Below are 11927 nucleotides of genomic sequence, written 5' to 3' on the forward strand. Positions count from 1 at the left end.
TATATATATATATATATATATATATATATATATATATATATATATATATATATATATATATATATATATATATATATATATATATATATATATATATATATATATATATATATATATATATATATATATATATATATATATATATATATATATATATATATATATATATACACAAATACACAAATTAGATATAGTATATATATTTAGGATTTCATAATTCTATAGTATAAAAAATAAATATTCTTTATTTAGAGTGAATAGTGATTTTGCATTTATGGGATGACAAGAGACCCAGGTTTAAACCCATATGGAAGCTAAAAGCATCTTTGATAGAGGCCACACACTGGTGTCAACTGCTGCTGCAGAAACTGGTTCATCAATAACACTTTGATTTACATGAGATGGTGTAGAATAATGCAAGAAAGAACTTCTACACTTCAAAATATTTTAAACATTAATTTAAATGTGCTAAACTTTGCATGCTTTATAAAATCCAAAAGTTTGCTTCTGAACACTTAAATCTTGAAAAGTGTGGCCTTTAAAAAATGCCTCATTAACACATCTGAAGATTTAACAGTAGATACATTATTTTGTCTGGTTAGCTCTATTACAACCACACCACGTGCTATAACCAACAGTGGCTCTTACAAACTGAACCAGTCACTGGGGCTTCAGGGTACACTCAAGAAATAAGGTAACTGCATTATCTGAAATACCTGAAAGCTGGCTGAAAGTAACATTGTAAAGAGGACCTGGAAAATTCAGTCATTTTGAATATTCATCAGATGAACAGTTGACAAATTTCCTTACATGTAGCATCCCAGCACACATACACTCACTGGATTGATTTACAGACTGCAACACTAAATTCAATGTGTATCTTCAATATCTCCAGTCTGACATAAATGAGTTGAAGTTCTATGCATAATAGGTATCCTTGTTACCTGCAGTGAGAAGTTAAACATGTCAAAAAAAAGGCTGGACTTGTTGACAAGATCACCAGATTGTTAGATATAAAATGCTAATGTTATGAATGGAACATCTCACATATAGGACCCAAAATGTAGAGCTGATGTTTCCCTTGCCTTGCTTTGCTTAGCTGGTCTTAGTCAAGCCAATTAATTGCAGGTAACATGCATTTAGACTATTACTGAGATGAATGAATCCACAGTGCTTGTATGTACACGGTATGAATGGAATAGAAACATGGTTGTATATGAGGCTCATTAACTCATTAACTGAACAGCTACCAAGTGATCACATTTCCACCCCCTCAGTCAGACCATTGCACCTATAACCTTGTGGTATGGGGTTTGCTTCCCAGGAGTTATTGACTCTTTCCTTTCATTAATTTGTTACACTTTCCCTAGTATGAGTTTTACAATGGATGATAATGAAATGTGGGTTAGGACGTGGCGGTAAATGAGAAGACGAAGACTGGGTATCCTGTACACAGCCCAACAATGATTGGTAGGGACTGAGAGAGAGAGAGAGAGAGAGAGAGAGAGAGAGAGAGAGAGAGAGAGATCCAATATTTTAAAATAATAGCAAGATATGGCAACAAAATAAAGCTCAAATCATACCTTAACATATATAAACTTTGATTTTGGCATCTTCATATTTACAGGTATGTAAATTATGATACACTGCCCTCAAAAAAGAGCAATTAAATATGGAAATAAAAAAAAGGGAAACTTATATTATTGTCTGCATGCCCTATACACTTGAGTAAGCTCCAGTTCTGTACAGTGGCAAGTGTTAAGCAGTGGTGATGCAACTGCAGTACAAAATAATTCAGGATGACTCCTACCATTCCTCATTACAATAGTGCCACTGTTGAAGCTGCTGGCAGTCTGTCCCTAATACAGAAAGCTTTCACAACCATCTTATATTGTCCCAAGTTCAAGATTTTCAAGACAGATGTAAGGTGTTTACTTCTGACTCAAGTCAAACATGATACTGTTTTAGAATGCAAAGGTCTTTACATCTTTTGAAAAGCTTTAACAAGTGTTCAATGAAAAGTATTAATTAGCTCATACTTAAAACCAAATAACATCAAACATTACATAATTCCTATGACTCTACATGGGAAAAATATAAAAACCTGGGGAGATGGGCAAGTTAGTTGAACCAGCTGGAATTTCTTTAAGATGTACGTTGCAATTCCAAAAGGAATGACAAACTATCACAAAAGCTGATCACTGCACCAAGGAGAGGCGTCCTGTGCGTCACTTAGCAGTCCAGTGAACGGCAAGGTCTCCCTCCACCTCGGCTCTTGAATAACAAGGTTTTCACTACTAAGACAAAGTTGCCTACTCACATGAAGGAAGCTGCATGAGCACTGCATCACTCCAGCAGAGGAAGGTCCTCCGCCTGCATCAGGGTAGGAAGGTGCGGGTTATCAGACCGCATGAATATTGTCACGCCAGACTTGTAAGCTGCTGGGATGGCCACATGGGAGGTGAGGTGGCGGCGGCCCTGCACCACGGGAGGGGCCGCTTGTTCCTTTAGTACACCCACCACTTGACCTGAGGAATGGTAATTATCAGAGAATGCACAAGTTTGCTAATCTGTTCTGCACTTCTGCACTGAGGCATTGCTATATATAAGGTGTGTCATCAAAGAGTGGGCTCCCTACAATATTGGCCTTCCTATACATATTCTGAAATATTTTATCTAAACCTGCTCCTAATAAAGAACTATCTCATAATTTACATTTAATTGATTTTCAGTATAAAATTCAAAACAAAACACTCTGATACATTTCCTATGGACAACTTCATAACTTCACACAATGCAAACTTTCTAACATGAACACACATTCTGTCTTTCATTTGTCATCTGTTGACAAAATACATTTGGTTTGTTTACCTTTCAGCAAACTTACAAATTTATTCAGGTATTCTTCAGACATTAATCTTTTTCAATGACTTTCAGCATTAGTACAGTGTTAGTCAGGAAGCAATCCACTCACCTAGCACATTCATGTCCCTCCACCGAGGGTCCTCCTGCTGCGTTAGTCTCACTAACTTGTCCCCATTGCCCCACCTGTTCACCACATCAGCTCGCCGCACAAGGAGCACAGAGTCAGTGCAGAGCTGGTCCCCAAGCATGCAGTCAGAAACACACTCCAATGGGTTGGTGAGGTAAACACCCTGTGGTCCCACCCCAAAGATCATCTGGTGGTGCCATGCATCAGGGATGGTCTGCCCGGGGGCCACCCCTACTTGTAAGTTGAGAGTAGCCACTGGCACTCCGCCTGTAACGATGGCACAACAATGACTACTGCTGGATTGCATTTCAATATGCAACAAGCACTCTTAACTCTGCTTCATATGCTTACTTTAACTTTCACAATGATAATTAAAATAAAGTGGATAAAATGAATCATGTGAGTTCTCTACACAAACTGTGACCCTTCCTTACCAGAACTCAAAATGTGTTTTAGTATGACACTAAATAACAGTCAATCACTATAATCAATGTAAGATATGGAAGAATGGAAATGTAAGACATAAAGGTACCTCTGTTGATCCACTGGGCCAGCCATCGGGACAGCTGGACAGCTCGCTTGGGGAACATATGGAAGAACTTTGCTTTGATAGCACCTTGAGAGAGTTGAGTCACCCCTTGAATGAGGTCTTGGTGAGTTGTGCCGGCCACTGAGCGAGACAGGAGGTAGTCCACCAGGGGAGCCATCTCTGCCCTCAGCCGGGTCTTGATGCTGCTCTTCACCTCCTCCACAGAGAAGCCGTAATCCACAGCGAGCTGTGCAAAACATTCCAAACTTAGCCTACACAGGTAGCTAGGCAAAACCTGCTATCACAGGAATTAAATTATCAGTTTAATGATGTACATTAACATATCAAAACTATATACAGGCAACCTACGCTTAATGAAGGTTCACACAACGAAATTTTGCCACAACAAATGTTTCCTTTTACTACCATCTGCTCATTTAACGAACACCAAACTCATTTAAAAAAATTTTTTATCCAGGTAATTTTTTCCAAGTTTGAAAGCCCCGCCGTATCGCACAAGCCAACAGGCTTTTAAATACACCAGCGCCTCTCGTGGACAACACGTGCACCACTCACTCCCTTACCCTGCTCTCAGCTCAAAATAATAAGTGTCCAGCACCAGCTCATCTTCCCTCGCTCAACAAGCCACCAAAACGCCCTGCAACCAGCCCTACAATGTCGCCCAGAGTTGCTAAGAAGACCAGGAAGTCTCGTACTCTCAAAGTGAAGCTGGATATTATTCACAGAAGCGAGAGAGGCGAGAAAACTAAAAGCATTGCTCGCCACCATGACTTGACTCCATCTACTATATTCAAGTACTATATTAAGAAGCCTGGTGAAACCGTATCTTCGTTACAAGCTAAAAGAACCACCTGAACTCATGACTCTGCAATAGATAAAATGGAAAGCCTTGTGGAAATGTGGTACATAAGTTTTGTATGCAGTACAATGATGCATCCTTTGTTTACATTCCATAGATTGCCAGTTAGCACATTTTCCACTCCACTCTCCCTCCCTTCATAAATTCAAGATCATCAACATTATAAAGTTACTTACATACATACATTAATGTACATTATAATGACTTAGTCTTAAAATAAACTGCTTAAATGTTTAAGTTCATAATTTTTACTTTCATTAAACCTTTCACTGTACAATGATGCACTCTCGCTTTGTTTACTCTCAATGGAAGTTCAAGTTAGGGGTCAAACTTGTCATAATTGGTTCATTTAATGAAAATTCGCTTAACAAACAGTTTTTTTTAGGAACGTAACCCATTTGTTAAGCGGGGGTTGCCTGTAATTCACAAAAATTAGACAACAAATTTAGACAAAAATACATCTTTGGATTGTGTGCTTACTATAGCAACACAGGAGGGCAGTGTTCTTGATAGTGAGAAGCACTTCATGCCCTAAGCAAAAATCAATGTGTGTGTGAGCTGCTGCTTCTATAGTGAAGAAAACAGCACAGTATGATGGCTTGGCAGAGAGAATGGCACTATGGCACTGACCAGCACATTGATGACAGCCGTGGCTCCACAGGCTGAGGTAGCGATTTGTGTGACTTGTCTGGCCGTTGCCTGAAGCTCTGTCCAGATCATAACCTTCTTCACCCGCGGGCAGCTGTCCTCACCGCCTCCCTCACCCTCACTAGCCTGCAGAGGAGACCACCATCAACATTCTTCACGACTATTATTGTCACTTTGTCAATCTATTACAGTTGTCAGCATCATAATGAAGGAGTGCCAAGGTGAAGAAAATAAGTATTGTGGTTGAATAATGACTGCTTGTAGCCTAGGAAGAGAAACTCAACTATGCTAACAGTAAAGGTCAACTCAACACCCTGAGAGAAAAAAATACCAATGCTATATAATCTGGGGGTTAGAATAAAGTAAAATAACATTTTTAGGAGGGAAGAACACTAATGGTATAAATAAAAATTTTGTGAAAGAAGTGTTAGATATTAGAGGTCTTGTTTCTGTTAAGGAAAAATAAATACTGTAAGACAGCAAGCCATATCTCTGTGATGGAGGTCTAGTAAAGATGCTGAACTAAGACAGAGTAACTGAGAAACAAACAAGTGTGTGGCTATCAGAGGTGAGGGTAAAGAGTGGTACAGCAACACTCAGGTACCGTATTGGGGTCTTGTGAGGGGTTGGTGTTCTTGGGCCGCAGGGACTTGACCGGCAAGGGGCATGGATCTGAGTTGCCTCCACTCTTCATGGGGCAGGAGGTGGGAGACCCGGTGTCTGGGGGTGCCTTCAGCAGTGGGGTGACGGGGCCTATGTGCCTCAAGGATGGGGTCTGACTAGCTGATGAGGTGGTGGTGGTGGTGGTGGTGGTGGTGGCAGTGGTGGTGGTGCTGGAGGGACCAACCAGTGGCCCTCCATTCATCTCACCAACACTGCTGCTGCCTGGTCCCTGGGGACTGCAGTTCCCACTCTGTAAAACATGTTAATTGTAGTCATTGCTATTTCTCATGATTGCTTCTCAGGATCAAAGCAACTTAACATAACGAGTGCGGATTGGTATGTCCAGTAAAGCTATGTATGCTGGATACAAAAATACATGACATACACAAAGACAATTTCACTGCAAACAACAGAAGAGGCCAGTTAAATAAAAAACTGCTCTAGTCACAAATAAAGATCAAAAGAGGTTAGGAAAAACATTGGAATGATAAGGAGTATGATGGATGACCAAACATACATTATAGAAGGGCAGGCAGGCAATCTACCTGTGAGGCTGTGGAGTCAGAGAGGATGTTGAAGACTGAGTTCTCCCTGCGGTGAAGCCTCCCTGAGCAGGCTGCTATGTTTGCAGAGTCTGCCTGGGACAGCTCAGGGTCTTCAGCGGGGCGATGAGAAGGCCGCTCCTCCCGTCGGGGACGCGGGGCAAAGCACACATTCTCATACTTAGGGCTAGAAAGTTGGTTGTGGAAACTGAGGCTGCGGCCAAACTTCTCCAGTGGACTGTACTCCCTGGCTGGGCTCACTTCCGGGGCAGAGACTGAGCCCAGGTTGTTGTTGGCTGCCTTGTGGGGTGTCCGTGCCAGTGAGTCCCTGGGTGAGCCACGCCAGCACCTGCTCTGCCCGCCGCCGCCGCCGGACATCCTGCTCCCCACCGGCCTCCGTGGTTCATATTTCTCCGAGTTGCTGTCGTCCTCGTCATCGGCGTCGTCGCTGAGGTGATCCATGGTGTCCAGCATGTTGTTCTCCACACTATCGTTGTCTGGGGCATCCTCCTCCTCCTCCTCCTCCCCTGACCGTAACCTACCCAGGCCCTGACCCCCACACAGCTGGTTCAGTCCAACATTCAAGTCCTGTGGAAGATTGAGGCCACTTCTGGGGAGGTTGAGGACTCCTCCTGGTCCCTCAGGTCTATGGTCCAGGCCAGCACTTGGCCCCCGGCCAATGTTGAGGGGCGGGGCTGCGGGTGCCGGGGCCACACTGAGGTTTGGGGCCACATTATCAATCTTGCCATCACAGAGGCTTGATTCACAGCGGCGGCACATGAGGCTCAGCATCTCAGGGCAGTAGTTGTTGGCCTTGTGGGCCACCCCAGGGCTGGGGGGTCCAGCCACCCCGCCCTGTCCTAACCTACTATCACACTCATGCAGGCAGTTGTCTTCACAGTCTGAGTCTGCCTCCCCATCCCCACCTGGCCCTGGATCAAAGTCCATCTCCAGGAAGTCCATTTCAGGGGAGAAGAGGTTGCTGTGAGCGGGCCCCTCAGGACCCCTCAGGGCTCCTGAACGCACTGCAGCACGCTCGGGGTTGGGCAGCCCACAGCTGAGGCACATGTCAATGAGGTGGGAGAGGTTGGCCTCCAGGCTCTCCCCCTTGTAAGAGTAGATGCAGCCATCGTCCTCATCTTCCTCCTCTCCATTGAGGAGGTTCAGCTGTTCCCGGCCAGGACTCAGGCCGTTGCGGCGAGCCGGGGGCAGGGCAGATGGCCGGCTTGGAGAACCATGATGGCTCTGGAAGTACTCATCCATGCCGTCCCTGGCCGGGGCGCCTCCCTCAGGGTAAACGTTGTTGTTCACTTTGGCTGGGAACTTGTGGTAGAGGCAGAGCGTCTTGTCGTCAGCGCGGCGCAGGTTACACTTCTCCTCCACCAGGTTGTTGTTGAGCATTGACTGGCTGGCCGTCCCGCCATGCTCCAGGTGCAGGCCATTCACACCGCTCCCACCAACCCCGTTGGTAATGGGTGGCAGTCCCACACGGCCCGATGCGTCCTCACTGTTCTCTTCTTGGCTCCACTGGTCTCCAGCCGCTGTGGAGACAACATGGTACAACCTCTCTGAGTGCTCTGTGCTGTGAAAGTGTCTGAATGAACTGACCTCATGTTACACTACATACTAACATCTCAAAGGAAGCTGCTTGTCACCCCCACTGCCAACCCAAAGAGTGCCAGGATGACGGTGGCACAGATTATCCTAGGATACATTCATGCTGATAGCTTACAGATAAAGCTTACAGACTCAACACTTCTCACTGCAGGAAGCTAAACAATCTATTACCCTTTGCTGAAATGCTTTGCAGTACTGCCCCAAACACAATCCTCATATCACTTCCTGTGAACCATGAGCTTGATGATGAAAAATAGTGATCATATTCAACATTAACATGCTGGAATAGACAATATTTGAGACATGAGAAAATACCAATTCAATATAAAACTATGAAGGGATTATGCCAGTGGTTCCCTATGGTTTCCCAGGAGAGTTGGCTACCCACCTGTGAGCAATTTTTCAGTGGATTTCTTGGTCCTGTCCTTGTCCCTGGAGGTGTGGGGCAGTGTGGGGGCAGTGGGAGGGAGCCGGTCTCCCTCACCTCCTGACCCACACCCGCCACAGCTGTCCATGGCTACCTGCACACAAAGAGAAACATGATTACAGCTATGTAAGCCTCCAACACCTTTCTGACAACACATCAAATCAGACCTGGATGATAGGAAAGGAGATGAGGCTGCAGCTGGTGACATTATGAATAGGTCTGAGTAACTGAATGGTGAGTCGTCAACTCATGACAGACAGGAGTATGCGTTGCCATTACTTTACATTACTTTTAAAATTGTTTACATGTTGAATGTACCACCATTACCAGACATGGACGGATACACACGCGCACACACAAGGAAACGCTGTGGACACTACAGTTCCTGACAATTGTACACAGAAGAGCACGAGGAGAAATGATAGAAAGACTTCAGACAACAAGTCTGAGGTGTGACAGTGAGTGCTGTGATGGCACATTCAGGACGAGAGAACACATGACAGGATGACAACCTCAGGCTAACCTAACTATCAGTAACCTGGCAATCTTTTTACTGTATATCTTCACTATTTCAGTGGTGTGTGTCAGTGAGGACTGGCTGGGGCTGCAGTGACACGGGGCCAAGGATGAGGATTATGATTAGGTAGTGATAAACACCAGCCAACTCTCGCCCGGTGTCCTTCCTCACAAGTCAGCAGCGAGGTGACCCACGGCTCACGACCCACGCCTCGCCAGCCTGCGTGGTGCGGGGGGCGCGGCGCTGACCACCTGCCCCGCCCCGTCCCTCAGCCTGGCCAGAGACGCCCATAACCCTTCAGGAGTGAGGCAGGTCTGGTCACGGCTCAGCTGAGGTCAGGTCAACCTTAATGACTGGTAACCTTTGAAATATTAAGGCAGCCTTCCATGCAGCTCCCTGCAGCCTCACCGCCCCGCCCTGCACCCCTTGCAGAGTGGGCAGCACCTCACCGAGGGTCCGCAGCCCCGCACCACGCCACACCACCACATTGACCACACACTGAATAAATACAATAAAAAAATAACACTAATGACAAACTAGCCTCGATCACACCTGCCCGTGACCCGTGCCTCCACTCACCTGGCCCCGCTCACCTGACCACGGGACACCGGGGCAGGGGGCGGGTAGGGCCTCACCTAACACAAGGGTGGCGGGAGACGACCATTAGCAACAAGGGATGAGTCGCTGCCCACGTCCCTCGTCGCCATATTGGGCCAGGCTTGCCAACCCTCCTCACCCACAACACGCCCGACCACGCCTGCCAACCTGCTCCAAGCAAAATCGTTAATAGGTATAAATGAATATATCAGCAAATTCAATAAAACAAGAGGCCATAAAGTGCATCAGATTTATTCAACACGGAAATTCAAGCAAGAGATAAACTATAAATTGATTCAATGATAGAGATAGTGTTTCGTGTTTAGATGTCAGTTTTTTTTCTTTTTTTTTTCATTTTAAAGTCACATAAATGGTACATGAAATGGATATGATATGTGGAAAAATACCAGATAGTAACAGTATAGCAATAGTGAGGATTTCTCCCTCTTAATGGCATGTCGATATTTTGCTGAGTCTTGGCATTACAAGGGATAACAATAACACATAAATAAAATGATATACCCCAAAATTCGTGGCACGGAGGAAACTTAAGGAGAAAAAAAATAACTAGACCTATCCAACATGGAAGATGAGAAAGGCTAAATGAGACTAAGAATAACTTGATTTCTGTTTCATTACAGGGTGAGACTCGTTGCTTCATTCATTTTGTCAACACGGGATTCATACACCTAGTCTCGAACCCCCTACACTTTCCATCAACTTGCGGTGTGTCTGGGATCTCGAGGACTTCAGCCACTTTTTGTTGGTTATGCAGAGAGGACAGTGTCATAAGAAAGGCGATACGTAGTGGAAGAACTAGTGGGTGACATGAAGATAGGAGTGTTTGAAATGTGGAAGAATCTTAGAAGTGACATGCAGCTAAATTATAACAAACTGAAAAAAAGCCCGAGGAAAACAAGGAACGGAAATACAAGAAGAATATTCTTGATCAACACCTGAACTGAGAGTGTTGCTTGACCATAGTACTGTGAACTTGTGAACGCATGAAGACGACCACACGCCCAACACAACAAATCCTTCTACGGGTGAGTAAAACATCATTGGTTGCATTTTGCTGTTATTATTTAATTTGGTAAATATTTAAAACAGGTCCCCAAATATGACAGTTCGACTCCCTAAACTTTTATGGCATACCTCACCAACTAGATAAAAACAAATGTAACCCCTTCAATACCATGATTTGTTTTCATATTCATTCTGCTTACCATTTTATACGGGTTTGGAAACTTATGTGGGGAGTAAGATAGTGAAGACTCTGGCCATTGATCTTCTGACCTCCATAGACCCTTCCTAATGTCAATACAATCGTCTAATCGTACACAAAACACGTGTTAGAAATACGTTCCAGTTAACATAACATAACATAACATAACATAAATAATAGGATAACAAAGGGCCACCAGGGCCCACCTAGGTTACCCTGTATCAGTCGCACAGCGACCTCGTCATCAGTACTTAAAGCTACACTTACAAGTACATAATACATTATATACTAATTCTGAATATTTGGCTCATTAACAGGGCTAAGTCCTGCAGCGAATTCCTCTACAATCTGTGATCCCCATGTATGGGGATCACAGATTTGCAGTTAAACAGGACATGACATCTGTGATCCCCATGTATGGGGATCACAGATTTACAGTTAAACAAGACATGATCCCTATGTATGGGGATCATGTCTTGTTTAACTATAGTAAATTTCTTATAAAAACTATCATGCAGCGCTATACATAATTATAAATCTAATAAATCTGTTTTTAAACATTGTCAAACTAGTGCTATTTACAACCTTCTCTGGCAATGCATTCCAGAAGTCTACCACCCTATGACTAAAGAAATATTTTCTTATATCTAACCTGCAGCCTTGCTTTCTAATCTTCCTGCCATGATTTCTAGTCCTAGTTAATCTAAGCTAATCTGACCCTAAAACTAGCCTAAACTAATCTAATGTGGCCTAAACCTAATCTAACTCTGTGTTTGGTGCGAAATGTTGATTTTCAAAAAGTGTCGATCAATATGAGTCAAGAATAACTGAGCGCTCGAAAGAATATACATAGCCGTGAAGTGTAGCGAGTATGCTGCCACAACATACAGCTTTGTCGTGGGCTACTGACACAAGATCAGTAGTATACATTAATTTAGATTTTTTTTTTTTCACTGCGACCATTATCAAAGACCACAAAGGGCTTTTTTTTTTCTGTTGGTGATGCAGAAAACTTGGTAGTATGACTACTAAAATTACAGAAACATCCTTAGAAACCTGCGTCATTTCAACTAGAGCCCTTTGAAAATAGTGAAGGTGCAGCGTAGAAGTGTTTCAGAATATGGCCCTAAGCTGGGTGTGGGCGGGCCTGTGTGGTGCAGTAGGTGTCTGGTGTGGAGGATAAATGAATTTGTAACATTACGAGTGTTGAGTGGGTTAATTTCTTGATGTTATGGGAATGAGTAAAGCTGCATAATGTATTGGGTGTTTGGTATGGGTGTGTTTGTGATG

At 43.9% G+C, this 11927-nt stretch overlaps 1 protein-coding gene across 2 annotated transcripts; it reads right to left on the reverse strand.

Moving 5' to 3' along the window:
- Nucleotides 1-227: 227 nt before the first annotated feature.
- Nucleotides 228-9597, reverse strand: LOC123510761. Of its 2 annotated transcripts, none has more exons than XM_045266117.1 (8): nt 9451-9597; nt 8260-8392; nt 6258-7795; nt 5654-5962; nt 5032-5175; nt 3525-3768; nt 2975-3259; nt 228-2528 (listed from the first exon to the last, which is right to left on the reverse strand). In XM_045266117.1, the coding sequence occupies exons 2-8, from the start codon at nt 8384-8386 to the stop codon at nt 2347-2349; spliced, it is 2829 nt and encodes a 942-aa protein (XP_045122052.1). In that variant the 5' UTR covers nt 8387-8392; nt 9451-9597; the 3' UTR covers nt 228-2346. The 2 variants fall into 2 exon arrangements, with proteins under 2 accessions (XP_045122052.1, XP_045122053.1); XM_045266118.1 differs by having other exon boundaries at nt 9395-9548.
- Between the last annotated feature and the right edge of the window lie 2330 nt (nt 9598-11927).

This window comes from Portunus trituberculatus, chromosome 30 (genome assembly GCF_017591435.1).
Source record: "Portunus trituberculatus isolate SZX2019 chromosome 30, ASM1759143v1, whole genome shotgun sequence".
Taxonomy (NCBI): Eukaryota; Metazoa; Arthropoda; class Malacostraca; order Decapoda; family Portunidae; genus Portunus; species Portunus trituberculatus.

What these genes read in the sequence shown, in the direction of transcription:
- LOC123510761 (XM_045266117.1), bottom strand. Translation starts at nt 8,386, where the DNA reads ATGGACAGCTGTGGCGGGTGTGGGTCAGGAGGTGAGGGAGACCGGCTC. An exon ending in CACTGAAAAATTGCTCACAG is followed by an intron (nt 7,796 to 8,259) that starts GTGGGTAGCCAA and finishes TTGTCTCCACAG; the next exon opens with CGGCTGGAGACCAGTGGAGC. An exon ending in CGGCTGTCATCAATGTGCTG is followed by an intron (nt 3,769 to 5,031) that starts GTCAGTGCCATA and finishes TGTTTTGCACAG; the next exon opens with CTCGCTGTGGATTACGGCTT.